Source organism: Pocillopora damicornis, chromosome 6, assembly GCF_964200805.1.
Source record: "Pocillopora damicornis chromosome 6, jaPocDami1.2, whole genome shotgun sequence".
Taxonomy (NCBI): domain Eukaryota; kingdom Metazoa; phylum Cnidaria; class Anthozoa; order Scleractinia; family Pocilloporidae; genus Pocillopora; species Pocillopora damicornis.
The window spans coordinates 6,271,218-6,296,231 of NC_142675.1; the positions used below are offsets into that span (position 1 = coordinate 6,271,218).

The 25,014-nt window shown below is 40.5% G+C and overlaps 3 protein-coding genes across 4 annotated transcripts in view; 1 reads left to right on the plus strand and 2 right to left on the minus strand.

Moving 5' to 3' along the window:
• LOC113681572 (protein unc-80 homolog) overlaps positions 1-22,731 on the plus strand; it is a 49,433-nt gene extending 26,702 nt beyond the window's left edge. For both annotated transcript variants that reach the window (XM_089210509.1, XM_089210510.1), the window contains 22 exons: positions 665-789; positions 1,338-1,412; positions 1,732-1,836; positions 2,475-2,519; positions 2,863-3,050; positions 3,577-3,655; positions 4,114-4,164; positions 4,449-4,538; positions 4,758-4,865; positions 5,186-5,305; positions 5,854-6,011; positions 6,368-6,513; positions 15,474-15,685; positions 16,524-16,603; positions 16,802-16,925; positions 17,347-17,386; positions 18,090-18,145; positions 18,631-18,913; positions 19,281-19,502; positions 20,122-20,217; positions 21,089-21,177; positions 21,309-22,731. In XM_089210509.1, coding sequence (XP_089066635.1) covers positions 665-789; positions 1,338-1,412; positions 1,732-1,836; positions 2,475-2,519; positions 2,863-3,050; positions 3,577-3,655; positions 4,114-4,164; positions 4,449-4,538; positions 4,758-4,865; positions 5,186-5,305; positions 5,854-6,011; positions 6,368-6,513; positions 15,474-15,685; positions 16,524-16,603; positions 16,802-16,925; positions 17,347-17,386; positions 18,090-18,145; positions 18,631-18,913; positions 19,281-19,502; positions 20,122-20,217; positions 21,089-21,177; positions 21,309-22,511 — 3,695 coding nt within the window. In that variant the 3' untranslated portion in view covers positions 22,512-22,731. The remainder of the gene's footprint in view (positions 1-664; positions 790-1,337; positions 1,413-1,731; positions 1,837-2,474; positions 2,520-2,862; positions 3,051-3,576; positions 3,656-4,113; positions 4,165-4,448; positions 4,539-4,757; positions 4,866-5,185; positions 5,306-5,853; positions 6,012-6,367; positions 6,514-15,473; positions 15,686-16,523; positions 16,604-16,801; positions 16,926-17,346; positions 17,387-18,089; positions 18,146-18,630; positions 18,914-19,280; positions 19,503-20,121; positions 20,218-21,088; positions 21,178-21,308) is intronic.
• Positions 6,822-11,988, minus strand: LOC113681571 (steroid 17-alpha-hydroxylase/17,20 lyase). The gene has a single exon (XM_027198670.2). It carries the CDS (start codon positions 11,730-11,732, stop codon positions 10,242-10,244), a length of 1,491 nt encoding a protein of 496 aa, XP_027054471.2. The 5' UTR covers positions 11,733-11,988; the 3' UTR covers positions 6,822-10,241.
• Positions 22,732-22,986: 255 nt separating the features above from the next.
• LOC149043649 (uncharacterized) lies at positions 22,987-25,006 on the minus strand. The gene has a single exon (XM_089210583.1). It carries the CDS (start codon positions 24,620-24,622, stop codon positions 23,228-23,230), a length of 1,395 nt encoding a protein of 464 aa, XP_089066709.1. The 5' UTR covers positions 24,623-25,006; the 3' UTR covers positions 22,987-23,227.
• Between the last annotated feature and the right edge of the window lie 8 nt (positions 25,007-25,014).

Consider the following 25,014-nt stretch of genomic DNA (forward strand, 5'->3'; position numbering starts at 1 on the left):
AACTCGTAATAAGGTGTAGTCTTTTAATATCGTCACCCTCCTTGCCTTAAGTAACTCCCAGAGTGTTTGTTCGAATATCAAATGAATTTTTCGCTGTTGATCTAGAAAGAAAGTCCTTCAGAGATTTGATGTTCTTTAAAGTGAAATTACATTTCTCGACATCTTTCACCGCTAGGTTTGCCTTGTCTCTAGCAAGGTGTCATTGTCTCAAAGAATCCTTCTCTATGATTCGGTGTAACCAGAATTCTGAGTTTAGCAAACGGAAAAATGAAACTGAACGTTGCTTTTTGCTCTTCACTTGTGAGGCTGTTTTGATGGCGTAAAGGAAGACAAGAGACATTATTTTTAAAGCTTAACTCATTGTCATTTATATCCCAACTTTATGCAACTTGAAGCGACTTTAAAGGCATAAACATAAATATTCAGTGGTGCTTCAATTGTTCAGGTGCTTTTAGGAAGACAATTAATTATATGTTTAAATAAAAAGGATGGTTTGGACAAATTACTCGCCTCGAGATATCTGTCCACGCCGCTTCCTCGGCGAAAAGTCAGCATCGGTAAGCTACGGAAAAATGGCTTTGTTTCTTTTCCTGAACAGGACAGCGAGGCCAGGCTTTGGAGCCAGGGGAAATATTCGCCTAATAATTGACGTAATTCCTTTCAGATCAGATACTCGAGGAGAGAGACCACGTACGAGATGTGTACACTCACCGCAAGGGATTTCCAAGTCCCATGTTGATGTTGGACTTTTTAGATCAAGAATTGGCGTTTAACAAAAGACAATCACAGGTACAGGAACGGAATTACAATCATTTACTCATTTGCTTGAAATACTCATCACAATAGGCGGTCGATGAGAGACAGGCACAGGTACACCCTTATAGCTTGAAAGGGAAAATGCTCCAAGGTCATGAACTAAAATGAAGATAGCAGATGTAATCAAATTGATTTCTGGACGAATTGAAAATAAATGTCTGGTTAAAATGAAACTCTAATAACCGAAGTCTCGTCCTGGTCACTGTTAAACATAGTTCAATTTTTTTTCAAATATGGCGCAATTTTTAGAACGTTTTACACCGGCCCGTAACGATTATCCGCTTCTAACAGATTTGAAACTAGTACAAAGCCCCGTTTTCCAGGAAGTTCTTTGCAGTTTATTCGGTAAAGAATCCCACCTCATACTCCCACCGGTTGAGGGTAAAATCCTCTTAAGAACTTAACACTTTTTTGACATCTGTCCAAGAATATTTATATGATGCAATCTAATTCCTTTTCTATCACCTTTCCTCCATTCTTACTTCACTCTAACCTAGACTCCCGTCTATTCTTTTTCGTAGGCGTTTACAAACAAGATCGCTGAGATTGGACGAGTCCTTCTGTCGTCATCCATACTTAACGCGTTACCCAATCAGGTAACGACAACGTAATTACAGCCTTCAACAAATATCAGGGAACACATGCTGGAGAAGTATTTTTATTAACCACTGTACCATCGAACACTCGTCCCTAGTTTTCTCTTGTTATCTATCCGTCCTTCCTCCTCCCCAGTCCCATTCTCCTTTATAGCAATAGTGGACATCAACATTACATAACAATGGTTTAGAGGGAGATATTTTGCATGTCTGCTTTTCATTGAAAAAAGAAAGGGAATGCCAAACATATGGACGATTTAACACGATGTGGGAGTGATTGTTCTTAATCCTCTCTTTTTTTTTTTCTTTTTTTTAACAGAAACACATCTCTTTTCTTCACGGAGAGTTTAGTCGTCAAATCTCATTTCCACGAAAAGCTCTTGATTGTGATTTTTCTCTTTATGCTGGTGGCACCAAGGGATCAGTAAGAACACATATCATTGTAAAGTCTAATCCACTTTGAACTCCAGACGCCTTGGAGGGCAATAACGTTTGTTAAAAGTGAAACCGTGGGTGCAACGTGCCAAGTGGCCTGTACTGCCTGAACTTATCTTCGTTCTTGTTGCTTTAAGGGACCGGGTGTATACTTCCCCCCCCCCTGGAGTGGGATAGTGGGATGCGGGCCCATGTAATTTTACCCCCTCCCCCCCCCTTCCACTTCTTTCCCCGGACTCTTCGTGAGGTTTCCTGGACAGTTCCTAGTACCAATCAACATTGTACTCCACTGGCCGGCAGGACGTATAGAGAAAACTTGGAGACTTCTCCAAAACACTTTCCTTTTATTTTCTCTTTAAGGAGAACCCATTCATATGTGAGCTTTAATTGTGGAAAATTATTTCTTAGCCCTAACCCTCTTGGCTGTTTGTATCGGTTGGAGAGGAACGTAACGCTACCGCGTTCTTTTTTTTTTTTTTTTTGCTCAGGAAACGCTGAAACGAATGCAGTCAAGTTAGAATTTTACGGAAACCGCATAGCATAGACATTCTCATGTAACATTTATGTCATTGTGGATTGCTCTTTATGTTGAGAAAATACAGACAAATGTGTTTATTTTCATTTCAGGAACTTGCCGCCCTTGATGTGATTCATAAAAGTGTGTGGGTCGAGGTAAGACAGATAGTGATTAAATTCAGTGATATACACGTAAGTGATAGGAATTGATCTTTGGATACCCACTGTGACTAGCTGTGGTTTACAACTTCATCGGTCGACGTAGAAAGGAGTGACCCACATGAGAGCACTAATCATTTTGTGGTCTTTAAAAGCAATAGAAAAGTCTTCGGGTCTACAAAAGCTTTCGAGCGCATCACATCACTGGCGAAACTTGTTAGCTCAGAAATCAATAGTCAGTACATCTTTTTCACTGTCAGCAGTTCTCTGTTGCCCACGTTCAAGTTAGAAAGTGAGATGGATATTTCATGACTAACCCAAGGCATTGTTCTGTTTTCAGCTGATAACGTCACTCTTTCAGTCCATGTACACGGATTTTCCGTGGAGTTCTGCAGACCTGAATCTCTTTCTGAACGTTATTAATGGCGCCATTTTGCTTCACTGTGAAGACGGTGCCATGCTGCGACTTTGCTTGGCGTCTTTGATAAACATTGCAGTTCACTTTAGTCACATATTTGCTAGTGATGGGTAAGGAATTATTTGTTCCCTGGTTTGCATATCTTCGGAAAATAAGTCTGTTCTTGTTATCCATCGTCGGCCTTTCCTGACTGTCATTAATTCTGCTGTTTACCTCTCGTAAGCGGCAAAGCAGAGAAGAGTATTTGGGAGACAAACCCCACCCTTTCCTTCCCCCCCCCCCCGAACTCCCGTCTCGATGCGCAAAATGTTTGGTCTCCCGATCTTGTCACAAATTGGATAATTAAAATTGCGCTTGGCGAAATGATGTTTTGGAAGACTCTTTTGAACAACTGTTTAATTATGTATGGTAAAAATTTAAAAAATCGATTTCAGTCACACTGAACAGTTTGAAGATTGCAAAGAGGCTAGCATGCGCCAACTAAATGAGTGAATGGATGGTGGATTTGATAATCTGAGTTGGAGTGTGTACCTATTTTTGTAAATGATACGCCCCCCCCCCCCCCCTCTTCGCGGTAATGCCCTGTATAAGGCTTGTCCTTTCCGTGGCGTTGATTTCAATTATATCTTATTTTAGGTATCAGCACATATTTCCTTCACTTCTTCAAGTCTATTCACATCACCAATCTAATGAAATGGTCACCACTGCTATTGAGGTTGGTGATAAATTGCTATCTTCCTTTAACCTTTAAAAAAGCATCATCATTTGGATCATCTGGGGAGGGAAGATGACTCTTTTGCAAGGGTTATATAGATTTGAAAAAGCTTTTGGTCCTACATCTGGTTTAGAGTCAACCGTTCCAGACCGAGATTGGGTAAAAGTTTCTTATGTCTCTTGGGATACACAAGTTCTGATCTGAAAGAGGTATATGAAAATGTTAAATTGGATTGGTGAGGCGTTAAGTTTTAAGGAAGCATATTACACTTCTCTACCGTAATGTTTTACAAGCACCTCATCCACCCTCCAGCTCTTGAAGAAGAATCTCAAGCACAAAAAAAAAACAACAACGATTACAGTGAATAAAGTCTTCGTGTTACATCAGTCTCCAACATTATAAATAATTGTAATTCCTCAATCTAATTAAGTGATTCCATTGGTCTTTATCATTCTCAGTTTGCGATGAAGCAGTTCTACATTTTGCACCAAAAGCCGTGTCTGCTACAGGTGAGTTATATCGAGTCTTGCCACACTCCAGCATAAGTGCAGTTCTGTTAGCGACAAAAGCTCATGTTAATCTACCGCGTATACAAAGCTCCCATAATATTGTTGGTTTTCTCCTTGCGAGTCAATACAACCCTTTTCATTCAATTCAGTTTACGGTCGCTTTCTGAGGAACTTGAATTCTTGAATTCTCTAAACTGGTTGAGAAGCAATCTAACGATTTAAAGGTTGCCCTAGCGATATTGAGCAAGAGGATCAATCAGTTTTTCTTATCTTCTTCATCGCAGCTCTTTGCCAGTGTAGCACCGATACTTCTTGTAGAGACGAGGTCCGATGCAAATGAGGATGAAGCAGATGATGAAGATCTTTCTGGCAAAGTAAGTTTCCCAAAACGATGAACCATGTTACCAAACACCAAGTTGTCTTTGGTCAGAAACTCAGGACGTTGCAAAAGGGAATTTTAATGCGGGAGATTATAATTATGTGGTTTGCACAGCACACTTTTTTTCCTCAAAATTTCCTCAATTCACTTTTTATTGTGACTCTCTTGAGCCTTGATCTCTCTATATATAACATTTGCGCGTCTTCTAACGCAGATCCCTCCCAAATGCCTGTTTAATCTGCTGACATCATTAGACAAACCGTCACCTGACAGTCTTGAGGTGTTAGACCTGGTGCGAGCCGAGAAGCCGCTGAAACCAATGGTGAGAAATTGTTAATAGTCTCCCTTTTGGTGACTTTTTTTCTGTTTTCAGGTACTGAATAGAGTTAGCCATAATTTGAAGTGTTGACTATTTGAAGATCTTAGCAAAGAAGTAGCTCACCCATCCACAATAGTTTGTTCCATGATATTTCTTCTGTGACCTGCAAACCTTGATGTCATTAAACCCAGTTTTCTCGTTTCGCATCCAAGCGCATCAAACGTGGCCAATTTTCGCTGTCTTTACCAGAACGCATGCTAGCCAGCCGGTGATCATAAGTTATTTTTAGCTAAGCTAATAGTTTCTATTTTTTTATGTCGCAGGATTCATGTTACGAATCGTCAAATGACCCTCCTGGTGTTAGTCAAGTTGACACCGCAGTCCGCCTGTGCGTTACCGTAGTGAATTTCGCGCCGGAATCAAAGAGAGCTGTACAAATGGTGGTATGTCTTTCTCGTGGATTGTCTTTGTTTTTGGGCAGTCATTTATGGCTGATAGGGGAATTTTCAATTGGGAGTCGAAAGTAATCTGGATTTGCTTAAATGTTGCTTTACTTCGTCGTATGATTTGTTTAGAAAACCTGGTCACATATGTTTTCCCAGCTTCTAGCAGGTAGCTTGTTTTTACATTCTTGTCGCCTTCTTGTAATGTTCTCCTTATTTTCTTATTGATTTTTGTGATGTCCTTGGTCGGTTTTGGGTTAACAACACACAATCGAATTGCGCTCCACAGTATCTGTCTAATAGGTTGACTGAACGCTTGTAAATAGCAGTTGCAACTGAGTTGGCGTCTGCCTCTCGTGGCCAAGGTAACCCTGCAATGGACTAGCATCCTTTACAGGAAGGTGTAGCAGTACTTCCCTCATGCCACTGACTTTGTAAGAAGCTCTGGCTTTTACCTCAGGCTAAAAGACAAACTTCTCTTATGAGATTCTCGCAGGGTCGGAAACTTTCCTTAACCGTTCATTGAAAAAAGAAAATTTTATTCGCAGGTGGTACTGTCTGCCATTTTGCCACACTACCTGAATTACCTCAGAACAGATAGCAGTGCTCCTGATAGTGAAGAGAAACTGAAAGCAGAGCTGACGGGGCTTACCTCTCTTGTCACCTCCATAAACGTTCTGATTAAGAGTTCAGAAGTACTGACAAGGTATTATTATAGTTACTGGTGAAAGATCCACCTGCATGTTGTTCAGCTTGGAAGTCGAAATGACTTATGGTCAGCCTTGAACTCAGGATTAATTGCTTGGGTATAAGCAACTGGCCTGGTCATTGTGTTGTGGTCTTGGGTATGATGCTTTTCCGTGACACGTCTCTCAACACAATCCAACCCATCCCAGGCTGTGATGTAAATGATTAGATATATGCGACTCCTCTGGGAAATCTGACGAAATGCTTGGGGGTGGGGTGGGACAAGGAGCAGTACCCTTTGTTGCTTTATCACCATGGAAAATTTCAGTCTCTTTAAGCCCTATTTAGTCTGTTCATTTTGTTCCTTTTTCCCAGGTCGTTTGTGCACTTTCAGAGCTACAAGGCATTTTCAGATAAGTCTGGTATCTTTCCTGATCTGGCTTCCACTACGTCACTGATGTTAGGTCGCGGAAGCATCAGCAGTACAGAGGCACCAAGCGCAGCTGACGAAGGGGAGCTGGGTAAGTTTAAAATTGTATCTTTATCGTTAATCTTCGAGGGGCAAGGTATGGGAACAGCTACTTTGGTTTCCATAGCACGTACCATATAATCTACGATCTTAATACAAACGCTTGTCTTATACAATCTAAGCGTGAGGTCATGTTTTCGCCACGAGTCCTTCCTGTGTAATTTTGCAAGTCCTGCTCTTCCGCTGTTCTTCCTCATTTATAATGCTTCTTGGTCGCGTTTTAATAAAGCATTTAGCTTTTCGTATCAATTTTTTCTCTCTTTTTTAATAATTTTTTTAGTCCTGCTCTTCCGCTGTTGCTTTTATTTTTTTCCCCTTGGCGAAAGCACTATAGCACTTGTAATCTCTCTTGCCTTGTTATCACGTAATAATTAAACCTGGTTCACACGCGCGATGCAAATGCAAACGCAAATGTAAGGAGTTACACGTGTGAACTACCTCAATGGGGTAGTTCACAGGTTCCATCGGTTCCATTCCACCACGGCACAATAGCGTCGACTTCTTCTGCCATTTCAGAAGAAAAACTTGCAGAGAGCGTAGGGAAAGTTCCTGTACTTTTCGACAAATGTTTTCCAGAATCAAAAGACGTATCGTAGAAGAGTCTTCCTTGGAAAGAGGTGGCCGGAGAAGTTAGCATAAAATACGGCATGTTTTACGAAAGAATATAAACATACACAGAAAATATATCAATGCCGTAACAAAATGGTTTCCGAACCATTCAGTAAACAGTTTACGCGAAAATTTTTCACCTCAGAGCTTTTTAAACGAAAACGGCATGCACGAGAAATCTAAAATTCTTTTAGAGGGCACAAGAAATTAATCCCAAAAGTTAGTCGCTAGAGTCCAGAGCCACTTCGTTACTTATCGTGAGTTGATATGAAACACTAAAAAAAATTCATTATTTGGGTCCCATTTTCCGTTGCATAAACACTTACGGCCTCATTTGCGGTTATTTTGTTTGATATTCTGATAAGATCTCTGACTTCTTGAGGTCTGCTCAGTTGACCCTGTTTCCGTAGTTGAACACGCACACCCTAACAAACACGTCACGCAAATCAAATTAAAACGTAAAAAATCATGGAGTATTTGTAGCCTTTCAATGAAAGTCTTTTCTCTTTTGTTTACTTTCTTACGATATTTAAAATCTCTCAACCCTAGGAGTTTCTTAAGCGAAAATTACCTCCCCAGACTTTGCGAAACTTAAGCTTAGTTTACATTGGAGCTGCAGCGACTCAGAAACCATTCTGTTTATTGAACCTGCATGATCTGTTAATCACTTGTCTGTGTGAAAGATTAAAATTTGTTTTTGGGTGGAGATAACGAGATTTCTATTAAGTAGAAAAACTGATTACAGTTGGATGATTCTTCTTCTTTAACATCACGTAAGTTCAGATTAACTTTTCTTCTGTAACTCTTTGCACCCGCTTTCAGTGCATCATGCAATGCCTTCATTCCGCTTGTTTGTAACCAAACATGCAGTATGAGTTTGTGGAAAAAGCAATCACATTTCTTACAGAGCAGAGAGAAAGAGAAAAGGGATATTGTTGAACGGTATAAGTAGCAGAAACACTCAACTGAAGTGCTAGATAACGAGCCCAGCCATGCGAATCGCATCTTTGGTTTGAGGCCATTTTCCATTCAGTTATTCAGAAATGCCTTATTCTGTTCCGGTTTGATGGACTATGAGAATTGATAATGTCCTTGTTTGGTTTTTTCATGTCATTTTGGTCGTTACGGTCATGCTATACAAGCCTAGCCCCATAGGTATTGCCATGGATTGATTCATCATTATGCTTGCGGTATTGTACACGTTGCCAAATTCAAATTTCAATATTCAGAATTCCTACATATGCAGAGAACAGTAAGTTTCAACGCCACAATTATGCGAGCTAAAAGCTGATTCCTAGACGATGATATCTTTGTTTGATTTTTTTCTTTTTTGTTTAAAAGTCTGAAGATTTTTCAGTCGTTCAAAGTTCTGAGGTTCTGTGGTCTTTCATTAGGGCTCATTACTCATGCAGGAATGCTTAGGTTTGAAGCAACTGCGGATTCACTATATCATTACAAAAGACGCCAAAATGTGATACGAAAATTAGTGACACACTCGGCTCCACTCTTGTGCTACTTTATTCCTTTAAATGCATTTTGGCGTCATATTAGATCCATTACTGATCAGACGCACACCAATTTGGAATCTATCTGGTTATAAGTCTCTCACACACTTAGATGCTATATGTTGTTGAATTCGAAATGACTAAGACCTGCCGATTTGGTCTTTTGAGTTACTGTTTTTACGATTCACTCGACGTCTGCGTCTATTTCCATGTGCTCGGTACGTAACGCTCACTTGTCTTTTCTGTTTCTGTTATATCTCTTCTGCATGTTACATAGCTGAAGCGCCTTTTGATACATGCCTTGTATGGTTTAGAGCAAGGCTAATATCCCCTTTCAGGGAGGGAAGGGGGCAGTTAGGTGGATTTTCAATCTTAAACTGGTGTAATAGCCGAGAAACAATTAGGAAAAGCTATGCGCTGCTCCAGTCAAGAAAGGGAGATAACTCCTTGCTGTTGGAAAAACTTAGGTTTCGACGGCGTTCGAACCCCTGTCTCTTAGATATGAGTTGAAGAGATGAAGCACAAAAAGGACTGGGACTGAGACCGCACAGATTTGAACACACCGATTTACAAGACTCAGAGTGCTTTCTCTTTGCCAGGAATTCGTAGAAATATTAAGAATTATGTTACTTCTTGTCACATTTATCAAAAAAGAGTACTAAGTGATCAATTCGTAGAGTACCGTGATGGAAAAGGCCTCTGATGAACAAACTGTTGAACACAGTAAGCAATTGATCTAATCGAATCAATCAGCCCACCTATCAAAAGTCACAGATATACAATGACACTGGTAGGTTTTGCAACGCCTTTAAGTTGCGCAATCGTTGCAGGGGGAGGCCAAGCAGTGTAAAAGCTTGTGTACAGACTGAAATAGCAGCAGGAACTATAGACTTAGCTGAGCATCATGTTAAACAGACCTCTGATTAACCGGATCAGATCCGTGTAATACCCGGTACCTTACAACAAGAGGAAACCTTGAAGACGAGACATCCCGGAAGTGGTCAACGTGGAAGTTCCTAGAGAGACAAATTTACTTTACATATTGTCCGTCACAGTTGAAACAAAGATAACAAAAAATCGCATATTCTTATATATATATATATATATATATATATATATGTTGCATAACATAGCACTTGAGATCATCGTCATTTCCGACACGTAATTGAAAATTGAAGAAGAACTTTAACGTGGCGTTTGTGGTACCTGTAAATTTAATTCTCTTTTTACCCAGCAATTCCTCTAATACATAAATTAAGCGATTAGGCGGGAACGGAAAGTTTATATATATATATATATATATATATATATATATATATATATGTTTATATACTGCATAGCATAGCACTTAAGATCATCGTCATTTCCGACACGAAATTGAAGAAGTTTAACGTGGCGAATGTGGTACCTGCAAATTTAATTCTCTTTTTACCCAGCGTTTCCTCTAATCCTAAAAATCAAGCGACTAGGAGGGAACGAAAAATTTGTTTCTATAGTTAGAGGGTTCTATATGAAGTTTACGGAGCTTCAACTTTGACGTTTGCAGTAAGCGTCATTCAAAAAATAAAAATTCATTGTGTCACTCGACCCTTTCATTTTTCCAAGTTTAGAATCGCCGTTTGAAGAAAACCTTGTAAGGTTTGGGCTTCAGTCCCATGCCAATCGTCCCTTCTAGAGAGGGGTAGGGATAGTTGGGGAGGTTTTCAATCTTGAACTGGTGCAATAGCTGAGAAACAAACAGGAACAACTCCGCTTTTGCCATCAGCTCACCCAAGCACACTCGCCTACCAGCTGAGAACGGTAGATAACTCAAAGATGCAGGATTCAATACATTGCCATTGTTGTCCAAGAACCTGTTGGGGTCAAACTTAGTAGGGCTCTCCCAGTACTTAGGATCATGGTGAATGGCCCATAAATTGACTATCAATGTGGTGTCCTTGGGGATGTTGTACCCGTTTAAGGTGGTGTCCACTAGCGCCTTATGAGGGAGCCCCAGTGGAGCCGGTGGCCTGAGACGTAGTACCTCGGCTAAGGTCGCTTCCAAGTAAGGGAGGTTCTTCTTGTCCGTGAGACTGGGGAGACGCTTGCGGCCAATCACTTCGTCGAGCTCACGATGCACCTTCTCCTGAACCTCAGGGTGGTTGTTGAGGAGAAGCAGCACCCAGAGAAGTGTGGAAGTTAGTGACTCTGATCCGGCAGCAAACATGTCGGCCATGCTCATGAGCATGTGGTCTTCTGAAATCAGGGAGTTGATCTTGTTGTCAGCTCGTTCGTTGTCTTTTATGACTTTGATGAGTGCGTCTGTAAAGCCTCTGATTTTTCCTGGCTCGTAGGTCTCCAGCTGCTCCTTGTACTTCTTAAGAAGGATCCTGTCTCTTTCTTGAACCGACCTCTTTAGTCGACGGATGTTGTTTGAGTCGAATGGCAATTGTTTAAGTGCAGGGAATATGTCCACTAAATTTCCAAGACCCAGTGTCTCTGCAAAGGTGTCGTTGAGTTCGACAACGGTGCTAAACTCCGGATCGCAGTCGCTGTATCGTGAACCAAAGGTCAACGCGCAAATTATGTTTAGAACTCCTACACTAATACTCTGACTTGGATTGTGCGGTTTCCCATCATTGAGATCAAACTGTCGAAAAACTTCTTCGATCTCTCTGCAAATGATCCTTTCTAGTTTCTCCATTCCTGCACTACACAGCTTGAGTGCTCCTTGTGCAATCTTCCTTTGCAGTTTCCAGGCGGGAGAGAAATTTCCGAAGCTGATTGCGTTTCCGTTATGGGAATAGATATTACCAGAATGCACACTGGGTCTGCCTGCAAAGTCATTAACGTTTCTTAAAAGGGCAGTTTTGGCAGTGGTGATATCACTGACAACAACCGCTCGTTGACTTCCCAAGAAGATCTGGAAAACACTACCGTACTTTTGGCCGAGTTTGGTCAGGCTGTGGAGTGGAACAGTTCCTAAGTTATAAAGGTTTCCAATGATCGGCAGAGTAGCAGGTCCGGGAGGATAATTCATGGCTTTGTTTACCCAGCTCTGAATTGTGCAGTAGAGGAGCGCAACAGCGATCACGAAAACTAATCCCTCGGTAAACATATCACCGCTAAACAGAGGACGATCGAACGACTATTGAGCAAAATCTGGTGATGTTTTTGAAGGCTTCGTTTCAAGGACGATAACCTGAGTTATCGTAGTATTGATGCTTCGGCTTTTCTCTTTATACGTATGCAAATTTTCTTTATCAGTTAAGGGTCGCTGTTTTTTTAACCCGGTTTTTTTTGTCGCTCTTGAGCTATTTTAGGGCGATTTGGTTAAGAACAGTGGGTTCGATTTAATTTGTATCCGGCTTTGGCGGAAAATTATGTCATTTGAAGATTTATTGTGTCAAGTGTCTGTGTCCGCTCAATAGTTGAATTGCTCCTCAGTCAGTTGTCTTACTGTGATAATTTGCACAGTGCCTAGGTCTCGTAAGCGTCTAACCTGCCCAATGACATGCAAAAGAGGCATTCTTGTTATGCTAACAAAGTGTCACGCTGCTTTCCTCGTTTGCATGACCATAAGAATACTTGAGACCAAACAATCAGGAAGAGAGAATGAAGCTGTTCCTCTCATGTTAACAAGTCGTTAATAGTGAGGACTGTCTTTCCGTTTCGCTATGACTCGGCCAAAGTGCATTGTTTCAACCGATGTGATACTATATTCAACGCTTTTCATTGATATCTTGTGATTTTGATTCAGTATAAAGGTTTTCGAAAACTTGTTAATCAATCTTTAGTTGATCACTCTTCGGTTCTTTGAAGCTCACATTTTTTACGCTTGTTTTCCTAAGGAAACAAAAACTGTTTTTTAAATCTACGTGGCCGATAATGGTAAATTTAATAATTTTTCCCGAGTGAGGAATTTTAAATTCCTGATCACCCTAAAAGAGCGTTTTCGTAACATTTGTCATCCTTTGTAACATTTAGCGGTCTCAACGGACTTGTTCTCTTGGTTTTATTATTATTGATGATATGTTGTAGAGGGTCTCCCTTTTCGTTAAAATATTCCTAAGAGGAGTTTCAGTAGGCCTCTATGCCATTTGCGTTACTGACAATATGGGACAAGAAACACCATGCTGGCTAGTCTTATGCGCATTAGGGCATGACTAAAAATGTATTTAAATTAAGCTTTTTTGCTTCAATTGCCGTACGTGCAAATTTTCTCCTCAGCAGGATGCTGCGAGTATCGTTGACTTTAGGGAGCCCCTTACAGAAGTAACTACTCGTATATTTGCCGTGAACGGAATCCTCCTTTAACAGAACCCTCCTTTAGCGCAATAGTCGGAAGAAATCTTTTGTGTTTGTAAGGAAAATTTGACCTAAAAGAGGGAACCTTTTTTGTAGAGCACTTGAGGAATCCTCAAGCTATATATACCAGAAGTTTATGTTTCATTTTTTTTACAAAAGGTTAAATTGAAACATAAGCTTTTCATTTTACGAATATTCTCTTGAACATAAGCTGTTTGTCTGGTGACATTTATCTTTGTCTAAACGTATCGAGGTCGGATATTGTAGGCTATGTCTTTTTGATATTGCAGCTCAGGCCCAGTGCTGGGCAAAATCAGGGCTTAATTAGTGAAATTTCATTTAGCTCATACATTCAAGCGGTAAGCTGATATTGTTGTTAGTTCTTTTAGTCATACGTTTTTGTGTGGAGAAAATATCGCCAAAAGAACTCCAAGAAGTAAATCAGGCTTGTTTGCGTAATGATATCAGTTGGGAATGTTATTAAGTAAAGTTCAAAGTTAACAATGCAAAGTGCACTCTAATGAAAAAGCTTAGAAGTGGTGCTCTCAGAAGGCGGAAACTTCCCCAGACACCTTTGACAAAAAAAAAATAAGTCGACTTTGAAGAACATATTTTAATATAATTGAAAGCCTCGAGTGACGGAGAAACATTTGCTAAATCATTAAATTTCGGACTAAATTTAAATTTTGGATAGCACAAATATTTTTTATAAGATACGCTCGTGTTTCCAAAAAACGGGTATTTAAAATATTCGCAGTATTCTCGATACAGTTTAACAGACACCTTTTCTTTCTTGGAGGCGATGTAGTTCTTTTTAAAGTTATCCAGTCAAAGATAGCAAGCCTGTGTGCAAAGTATATTGCTTTGCTTATAATAAAAAACATTTGAAGATTAGATTAGATTAGATAAAAAGCTGATTGATTCATCGAGTCGCGGATAATCTTTCATCAAGTTTATTTATTTTCACCGTCATTTTTTCTTCCTTTGTTACATTTGTGATAGGAAGCTACAGTTTCAAAGCCATAACAGCTTGAACTTCTGCGAACTTATTCAAATGAACGCTTTTTTAATTGAGCTACAGTGATATTGTTTATTTACAGGATGTATTATGTAATTCCTTATCTTATACAGAGACAAGTAACATTTCTAATTGTAGTGGAGGAGATTTCCTAAGGAGGACATTTTTGCAACTTGATAATTAATATTTTTCTCTACCTGCCCTGACAATTTTTTTACTGTGACACTTAAACGTCAGTAAATTTCTTTATTAATTGCTTGTCCATGTATTTTAAAGTATTTTTCATTCTTACCGTTATGCATATTCTAAATAGTTTAAAAACTCTCTATAAATTACTTGCATCAAATGCGTTTTGATGATTTAAAGCTACATAATTTTACTTATGTCACAATGAAACCTGCCGACCCTTCCTGTTGACAGTCAATGTAAGGTGTCTGTGTGACAATTTGTGTTACGGACTGTGCAAGGATAGCAAATGTAACTATTCCGTCAATTATAGCGTCAACCATTCTTGACACTCGCTACATAATTGTAAAGTAATTTTGGCCTTTTCCTTCTCATGTAAGCTCTGTTCTGAAAATAAGATTGCTAAGAAAAAACATTTTAGCGCAAGTATCGTGGGAGTCTTCGTTGGTGCTTTTGCTATTGTACTGTTAGGATCAACTCGATGTATCTGCATATCTGGCTCTTTGACGTTGTTTAACATATGAATGTACCTCAATTCTATTTTAAATCTGGTTTTTTATTCCTTTATCCATTCATTTATTAATATATTTAATCATTTGCTTTCAATACAAACTATCTCACACCATTTTCTATGCTGGTAAAAGCAGGACGGCGCTACTTACTAAACTACCACAAATAGAAACACTTCAAAAACACAAGTTCCAGAGACAACAAAACATTCGTTGACGTGCACTATGTGTGCTTGTCAAATGTTAACATTAAATTCTTGCTGATGTGATATCGGGGACAGAGGAACTTAAGTTGAATAATAAGATTAATTCTGATCAAAGTATTTACAATCCTATTGTTCTGAGTTTGCTGCCAAAGCACGCATCGTTTGCTTTCAATTTTACAGAAATTAAAATTACCTCTTTACATCTCTGAGAATGTAATTTGGTCCCTAGTTCATTATCCCTTCGGCTCCACGGCTCGTTTGCTGATTCACGTGTCTTTTTGGGAAAGAGAAAGACGCATGGCTTTCGTAGACTGACTTAGTATGTTTAAATCTCTTTATCGTCAACTTTTATCATTTGACATTTTAAACTTCATACCTGAGCGAAACGGGCAAAAAATTTTGATTGATACACGTCATAAACTACTCGTACAATTAAGAGTCAAAAAGACCAGTGATGATTTTACTGTTTTAAAAATTTAAGTGTGGAACCAAATACTGATCATTTATTAAATGATCAAATGGTCAGCACAAGATTGAGACTTTATTTCTCAAAGCACTCGTGATTCAGCTTCACTAACACTTTGACTTCACGCAGGTTTTTAATTTTTAATTTTTAATTTTTTTTTTTTCAGGGAAGCGTCCGTTCCTGGAGAGACTGCGGGCTCAGGAAGAGAAAGATGAGGTAATGCAGGCATTAGAGGAGTACCGGAAGCCAAGAGATGCGCTGTTGATACTTGTGTCAGACTTCATCCGAATTTGTGCGCCACGACTTGAGGAGCTGGAGACGGCTTCACTTCCACCAAGATACACTGTCCCAGAGTTACTTCAAAGCATCAGTATCAATGTAAGATTGAAAATGATTTGTTTTATATTTACGAGTTATTAATTTTTTTTAACGTTGAGAGACAATTGCTTTGAATCATCGTGAGACAGGTTTGAATCGCGATTTTTAAGAACACGAGGAAAAAATTTTTATGCTTTTCACGTCTTCGTCAGTTATAAGGTAATTCGTCAAAAAAAAAAACAGTTTCAACTTACAGCAACCTAGAGAAGCGGGCTTGATAAGTAATGTTAAAAGGACCGAGTGGAGCCCAATTCGGTCGGTAATCATACGGGTGAAAACATAATCGGACGACCGCCTAACGAGAGTTCGCTCAGTTTATCACGAGTATGATTACAGACCCAGTTGGACGACACAAAGTCTTATGACCAATTAATCATAAAAATTACAATTTCAGGGAAAGGAAAATAGCAAGGTTATAGAAGAAAGGGAAAATTTGCATTCAAAGACTGACAAAGGAGGCGTAAATTGTTTAATGTGACTCTGATTGGTTGATTTAAACTACAACTTTGAATGTAATTGGCTCACTCAACTGTCCGATAATCCGATAACAACTTACCAAGTGAATTAGTGTAAAACTAGGAGTTTTTTTAAACCAATCACAATCGAGATAACATCACGAAACAAATAGATGCAACGAAAATAAAATGGGTAGAAAAATATTAAAATGTAAGGTTAACTTGTCAAGTGATTCACTGATAAGCTTGGATTGAATGAGACTGACAGGAGATGTTCTGTAATGCTTCTGTCCATTTGTTGATTTTTGTAACTGTAAATGCGTTTTCCAAAATCAAACTTATATTGCTTGGTTAACTCTAATTTGATTATTCTCTCTTGCCAGACCCTCGCACAGATTGTCTACTCTTTGTTGAAGCTGGCAGTTTACGACCACGTGACCCTGTCTTGTCTTGGAGTGAAACGGTAATGTCCTACCAATGCGTACGTGAACTTTTTTTTTTGTGGGTGGGGTGGGGGGTACCTCTCTTAAATCTCCTCATCTTGCAATTTTTTCAGGTGAGGTCTGCTTGCCAGTGATGAATATTGTATACTGTCTTAAGTCCCGCAGCAATTTCTTTTCTTTGCTGTTATTTTATTCTTGAAATACTTGGAATATTTCAGGTACATGACAGATGCCTTACCGCTTTTGAAAGGTTCTCCAGAAGCCTTGGAAGCTTCGATGTTACTCATTCTTAAGAGAGTCGACAAAATGTTCGAGAAGCTAGTCAACAAGCCTGACCTGATGGTAAGATTGCCACCCACTGTGGATCATATTAGAGACCTTAAGATACCCCGATCCGTTAGACGGCTACGGGTGAATTAACGATAGCCGCACGCGTGAAATGTGGCGGGAAGATCAACTTAAGTTACCCGGACTAAGTCTGAGAGGACTGGAAACAACTTCTTGACTTTTGGTAAACATGGTGACTTTTTGGCCAGATAAACTTGATATGGTTCACTTAAATGGTTTGCACAATATTGTTTGCTAAGAGAATTTTTCGACTTCGAACAAGTCTCCGCCATTCGCCGCCTTCAATGACCAATCATCTGGTTTACGGAAAATGTTTCTTTTTAATTACACTTAATTTGGTACAACGCAGATTAAACATCTCTCTTATCCTAAAGAGACGCTTCTTTTACTCCTAATTCTTTTCTTATTTTTGCAGAGGTGCATCGACTGGACATCTCTGGAGGTTTATCTTAAAGGTAGACTTATGTATTGTAACTCTGCTTCCACTTAAGGAGTAGTTGCCCTCGATTGTTTGTTTATTAGATTATGTGAAAGCCTTCTCTGTCGAGATTTGAACTGGAAATCTTTTAGAGGTGCTGTGATATTTGGGCACCATGCTGTTAATAGCTTAATGAAACACCCTCTCTATAAAGACCATCTTTAATGTATTCCCGCTCATCTTGACTTCAAAGTTCACATAAAGCCCCCGTCTCAAATGATTTCCCCGTCTAACACTTCAAGGAACAAGTGAGCCCCCTCTTGAATGAGTTCCCCGTATTATCAAAATTTTCTGATTACCTCCCCCCTTCAATAATATCTCCACCGTATAGAGCTTCAAGTTTCTCAGTAGCTTCCTTCTGTAATTTCTGGAGTTTGTAATCAGCCTCCCCTCCCGCTCTTCCAAACACCCCCCCTCCCTTTCCTCTTCACCAATCCAGAGCTAACAAAGCTTTTCAGCTTTCTAACCCTAATTCTAGACGAAAATGAAGTCTTCCACTTTAGCCCCAGTAAGTGCCTCATAGCTTTGCCCTCTCCGTAGCCCTTTGTAAGGAGTCGCTGGCGCCAGTCGCAAAGTATATCTCCCCTCCCCCTTCCTCCTCCACTACCTAGGGCTTATCTGAGTGTGTACGACATTTGAAGACATGAAGATTTTCCGTTGTTTCTTTCATCTTTTTGCAGGACTTTATATGACGCTTTGTAAAAGGCCATCAATAGCAAATTCCCCGTATTTGAAGGTAAACTGTGTGACAAACATTCAATTTTCTCGCCAATTATTTTTCTCTTTATTCAATGCCACATTTTCTTTTGTTTGAAAAGGACAAGCATGATCTCCCAGTGCATTGCCTTGACTCGCCACCGGCTCACTACTTTCTTGTGAAGGCTCTATCACACAGATGTCCACGATGCTGCACTTCGTCTTCGTGTTTCACAACGAGTTTGTGTCTCTCGCTTTCGGAAAAAATCTCAAAGTGCGTTTTATCATCGCGATATCATCTCCTTTCCATCCTCCTCATTTCGTTATGTTTTTACTGAGTCATTACCCTCAAGTTTACTCCCAAACATGGTTCATTAAGGCTTCACTGTTACCCCTTAATTATATGCATCGCTCTGACGAAGGGCTAACGCTCGAAACGTCACCTTTTTTACCCTTTACGGTGGCTAATTTACGTTTTCAACCCAGTTGTTAACACTAAATTACCCCTTAATTATCCTCCCGTAGACTCTGGTAAACATCTGTACTAGTCTCATTCTCCAAGAACGCGCCGCTGCCGCCGTGTCCGTCGCCGCCAATCTACCATTCGCACCAATTTTGTCTCCGCCCACTTTTTTCGCGGACACCGTCATCAAACTAGCGTCGCGTCTGATGCACGTACTGAGGGAGCATTGTTCACTGAGAGAGTTGTGTGGAAACTCGATTGACCTGGGTGGAGCCAGCAGAAAAGAAAAGGTGTTTTTACGCCTGATGTTACCGATATTTATCAGACTTGGGTCGGGGCGTCCAGGTAAGATTGTCAAAGAAGGGATTGTTTCTTGGTGCTGCGGCATTGCTTCCATCAGGGTGAAACTATTCGTGAGATATTGGTTACATGCCCTATGAATAAAGCGTCTTTGTAGGGATTTTAGACGAGCTCATAAAAGTGAATCCTCTGCTGTTTAAAGTACACGTTACAATATGCTGATTACAGTGAAATCTAAAATAATACTGTTGTCATTGAGAATGATCAAAGGAGAGTTGTTGTTCTTGAATTTTGTAACACTAAAATTCGATTTATTTATGGTTTATCAATTCTTCAATCGATTCGAAAGGGGTTTTTGGAAAGGTGAGATTGGCCTACATCTGACAAATGACTTGACTTGTGCTCATTTCAGATGCTCCAAAGGCGTCCTTCGAAGACGTCTCCTATGCGCTGAGTTGTTTCTTGTTAACAGTGGTTACGAAGAACCCATCCACTCCCGGGACTGGTCCAGTGCGGCTCTCATTTGTCGATGAAGACCTGGAATTACCACGTTCCCTGACGTTTGCAACACCTCACGAATCAACTACATCATCTGAGGAGATTTCAGAAAGTTTGTACTGTGCAGCTTATCTTGGTAAGAAGCTTTCTGTCTGTTTGTAATTTGCGGAATATAGATTTATGCTTTGAAGGTTCGGCCAGAATCCTATATATGGGAATAGGCAAACTAGTTTTCTAGGCCTGAGTAAACTATGAAAAGAGATCAAGTCTTAAAGCATGTCGCGAAATTAGAGCGGAACGTCACGTTCATTTACTTGGCCCCGGTTTTTCAAAGGGTGGATAAGCTATCCACTGGATAAATTTCTATACTGTAGATAGTGCAGTACGTATTTTTCTATACTTATCCGCCGGATAGCGATTTATCCGTTGGATAGCGTTATCCGGACTATGAACAATCGGGCTTTGGCCTGATCGTTTTCTTTAGTGATCAGAGAATTTTTTATTTTTGGAAAATCCTCGTCACTTCTCCTCTAACTAGAACGTGTAATACTAGTCGTAAACTTTGGTCGGAAAACAGGATATCACAGCTCGTAAAAAAGTCCAGAAAAAGACTAAAATTTGGCATGAATTATCATATTATTTGTGCTATGTAAAGGAAAAATAGTGTTCCTATCCCTTCTTTCCCATTGCTGTGCGCAGTATTACTGTGGAACTATGTTTTTTTTGCAAATATTCCATCTCATTTGAATTTTCAGGACTAAAGGTACTGATGGTCTGCTGTGAGGATCGTCTGGCCACTGAATGGTACAGAATATATCAGGCCATGGAAACTATAGTGGCGGGGCAGATAAGTAAGAATTCGCATCATATCTGAACTTTTTTGATAACAAAAAAACTTTGATGCGCCATAATTAAAAGATAATTAGTCCTTGCTCTCCTTAAAGTTCTCTCAGGGGATTGCTCTTTACGGAAAAAGATTTCTTGCGTATACCACGTTTCCACGAATAAGCGCATAGGCTCTTAGTTATAATTTCAGCTAAAAAGGGCGCGTATTGGAAGGAGGAGCGCGTAATCGAGGGGACGCTCATCAAAAAATTATTAATCTGCACCGATTCCTTTGTTAACAAAATGGCAATAGAAACAGATTCCCCTAGCATTCCTACAATAGAAGAAAGTAAAGTAGGAAGGGGGAGGCGGTTGTTCGATATTATGGTCAAGTGAGTGGGTGGAGGGTGCGTATTAGAGCGTGGGCGCTTATTCGAGAAAAAACGGTATTCACAAGGCTATCTTGACCATATTCATAAATATATAGTTTTATCCACTTATAAAAAACCCTAGAAATAGTTTAGTTTCAGTTTTGTTCGGGCAAAGTAGAGATCTAAAGGGTTTGGTACTCATCAGTCTCCTATGTTCATATTTGGCGAGATATGCCTAAGGGATGCCAATGGCTGGCTTAAGGTATGTATGTACGAAGATTGAAGATGCTGCCGGAATTGAATAAGGTCCAGTTTCATGGTTTGCGAGCTAGTATTGTATGCAGGCTTCACTTTTACCGGACAGAAACCTGGACTGACTCGACCGGAAGTGGGCTGCTTCTTATGGCAGTCAAAGATGAAGCCACCCGGCGTAACTACCTTCTCACGACGTGAGCGGAATTCTAACTTCGTATAACTTGCTAGGCCTACACGCCGCTTAACAAAAGTTTCTTTTTCATCTTTATAGCTAATGTAGGTTTTTGGGACTTCATGAATTTCTGCGTGTCATACCGGACTCCACTCTTCTTGTTGATTTGCCCGCTCATTAGAACAAAGGTATGTCATGTCCCTAACAGTAGTCAATACAGATATATGTTGGATGTTGTGCTAGTTAATTTTCACTGACCCCCTCGATTTTCCCTCCATTTCTCATCTGATTCATCGTCTCTAAAATTTACGTGATGCAGGTCTCTCATCTCCGTCCTAAAAACAAAACTGAACGTGCTCTCAAGCAAAGAGTGTTGACCAAGATATCACGCCCACCTCTGGTCGTGAGCTCTCGCAATGCTCTCATCACCCGCTTCCTTGAGGAACTATCTTTCATCAAACAGAAGCGCCCAGCGGCAGGCTTTCAAGATGTTGAGGAAGGCGAAGAAGAAGACGTGCAGAAAGAAGAGAAGAAGCCGCTGGTACTACAGGCTCCCCCTCTAGGCAGAGAACGCTCCTCCAGTGCACCGGAGGAACCAGCTACTGATTCTAAGGACGTGAAACTCCCGCCCCCACTTACACGCTCTGTTAGCCTGAAAGCGAAAAAAACTGTGTCATTTTCGCCATCCCCAAGCTTTGAAGATGATCGAGGATCTGCAGCTTCATCTCTCGGCGATGTTCGCAGCGGGAAAGAAAAAAGGAAAAAGTGGCTTTTACGTAAACAGGAAACAGTTGAAGAACAAGATGGTCACAATGAAAAGGATCTCATGGATACTAATACAAGCCAAGGCCCTTTTGCGCACCAACGAGGTACTACCATGAGGCCTGGAAAGGTGCCCACAGGAAGAGGGCCCCGAAGGCGCTTTGAAAAACTGCGAGCTGTAACATCAGAAAGGAAATCATCGAACCCATCGGCTGAGGTGGAAACTAAAATCGAGAGCCCAACCAGCGGAATTGTGGAGAGCCAAGGCGAGAGATTTGAAATGAAGTTTTTCGAGACAGATATTTTGGTCACTGACTCTAAGATGGAAGCAGCCCCTGAAAGCAAATGCTCTCGAGCGTCGCTGACGCCCCCGATAGCGAAACCCGAGTCTGTGATGATTACGCTGTCTCCTGACGGTTCACCGTCTGGACAGTCTCCAGCCAGTGAGATGAAGCATCCGTATCCAGACATTTTGGAGTCCTTAACACCATTGTCTCCCATTCCTCCTGTAAAATTCAGCTCACAATCGGGTGAGAAGCACGATTCTGAGAACGCAAGGAATGGAACGATTGCGCCCGAAAGCAACCTTCCAGCGGATTACGACGTAGAGCGTGCACAGCGGCTGAACAAGACTCGCTGGTGGAACAAAGTTTATTCCAATGTTGAAATAATTTCCACTGATGAAGACAGTCAACGGTTTCAAAGTTTTGAAATTTCTCTATCAGAAGTATCTGAAGTGCAAAGGGAGACGAACGTATGACTTACGAAAACTAGTATCAGCATGTGTAAAGAATATGACGTGAACCACTTCCTGTTGACGGCAAATCATCTTGGGGCTGGCATAGATGAATTTATTATTCCACCATTACTCCATTTCACCGTATTAGGGCGGTGGAACACGAAAAATACGCCGCGGTATTTCTGTAAGACAGGATAAAAAACGGACGCAAAGCAAGCAATAAAATAAAGGCATTAAAATACTTAAACTTTCTTTTTTTTTTCCTTTTGGTTGCCATGACTTTTTTTAGCAACGAATTGTTGAACCAGTCTTATTTTGTCTGTTGATTCTGTGGATACTAAAGAATCCTTAAATTGTTTCCTTTGTGTTGTTTTCGTTTTTCGCGTACGCCTTATTTGATTGATACGATGCTCAAATAAGGCCAAAAAAAGTATTTCCAAAACTAGAAGCCAGACTACTGCTTAGTTCATCCTTTGTGAAAATCAGGAAACAGATAGGAAATTTTCCCTTTTATTACAAGATGTTTTGCCGCAGGATTTATTTCGACGACAACCAGGCAAGCCCAAACCAACTTTAAAAGGTTACCGAAATCAATACTTAATCCGAACGTCTTGTAGAACTACTCGATATATTTCTTTTTCATTAACTGTAGTTTTAAAGAAAGAAAGGTGTTTACGTATTGTTAATAATATTAGCCTAGTGTACACAGGAAACACAGATAAGTAATTCAAACAAGTTCAGGGTATTGTTGCCTTCTTCATGGTTAAACGGCGACCGCTTTCCTCTTGAGCTGTCGCCCCTTGAGGTTGATATCGTTCCCGCGTCCAAAGGACAAACTCCTGAAAGACGATCACTCCATTGCCGTTGTTGTCCATTTTGTCGAAGAGCTCTCTTATGTGAACGTCATGCATTGGTGCGTTTAATTTTTTCATTCCTACCACGAAGTCCTCTTTACTGAGCTTGAGACCATCGCGGTCTTTTGACAAAATTTTGAACAGGTCGATCAAACGAAGCCCTTTCGTGCGAATGAAGGCCAAGTACACGTCCAGGATCTCAGGTCGCTTGGTTTGATCTGAGAGTCGTTCTCCTGTTATACTGATATCCCAGGAACAGGTGAACAATGGCCTTCTCTCAAGGAGAGCTTCGAGTTCACGTGCACACTCCTTATCAAACACGATATCATCGAGTTGAAGCTCTTTTAAGGCGCTGGATGTGTTCTTTTGAATGGCCATCAACAGGACGCGTGCGCCGTAACTTTGGAAAGGATTTCGTCCAGCTTTTAGAACCTCCAAGCTTTTGTTTGTCCTTAAGAATTTGGCTATGGCCGCAACACCATTCTTAGTGATGCAGTTACTTCCAATATCCAGGACTCTGAGCGTCTGGTTACATGATAGTGCCTCTTGAATAGCAGTAACGCCGTCGTCTAGAAGACCATTCCAAGCAATGTTTACCTCCCTAAGGCGAGTATTACTTTTCAAACCCTCAGCCAATGCTCGAGCCCCTTGAACACGAATGCTATTCCAACTGACGTCTAACATATCAAGAACTGCGTTGACTTTGATGGCTGAACCCAGAAAGGTGGCTCCTTTATCACCGATGTCGTTGTATGATAAATTCAAGTAGGTCAATGGTGCATCTAACCTTAAAGAGTTGCAAAACACTGCAATCCTTTTACCTTGCAAGTTGCACTTGCTGACGTCTAGTTCCTTCAGTGTGTCGTTCTGAAGAAGCATGTTTCCGAGTTCGTCTGCAGCTTGCTGGCCGATGTGGTTTCCCGACAAATCGACTTTGCTGATAAAAGGGTTCCTCTTCAACATTCTTGCAATGTATGTCATTCCTTTGTCGCCAATGCCGTTGTCATGGAGATTTAAGGTAGTTACATTTAAACATCCTTTCAACGCCATACTAATAGCTCGTGAGCCAGAATCTCCAAGGCCATAATGGTTTAATTCGATATCCTTCGCCACACACTGCTTAAGAAACTTAGATGAAGGCTCAATGTTATTACTCTTGCAGGCCTCAAGGTAAACTTCCTGTGTTGAACGTGAGAGGTTGACGAGGTCCTCCCCTTCGTTCTCTTCGTCGGGGCTTTCGTCTTCCAAGTCCGTTTCGTAAAACTCGTCTTCTTCCATAGTTCGACTTCTAGTTCATAGAAAGGTTATGGGGTTTTTTGTCCTTTGTGACTGGATTCATTTGGCATCATTACTCCTCTGTAAGCTTAGTATTTCATTCGTCTATCGGCAGACTGACCTTGTCTTCGCTGTTTTCCTGCTTTCATACAGTGAAAAAAAAGAGAGATATCTACCCTGGGCTAACGAATGTATTTCAAGATACTTACAACGTGTATTTTCAGCCTCAGATAGATTTGACTGAGGTACGTGTTAGTGTTGAGTTTCCCTCGAAAAGGCCCCAGCACAAGACAAGCAATCAAATATAAGATTATCAATCTCCTTTCGTTCTGTTTCTAATTTAGCTCCACAATTATGTAACATAGGTTTACTTAGCGGCGTTGACAAATTACTTA

Excerpts from the sequence above, each read along its gene's own strand:
- LOC113681571 (XM_027198670.2), bottom strand. The coding sequence starts at position 11,732 with ATGTTTACCGAGGGATTAGTTTTCGTGATCGCTGTTGCGCTCCTCTAC.
- LOC149043649 (XM_089210583.1), bottom strand. The coding sequence starts at position 24,622 with ATGGAAGAAGACGAGTTTTACGAAACGGACTTGGAAGACGAAAGCCCC.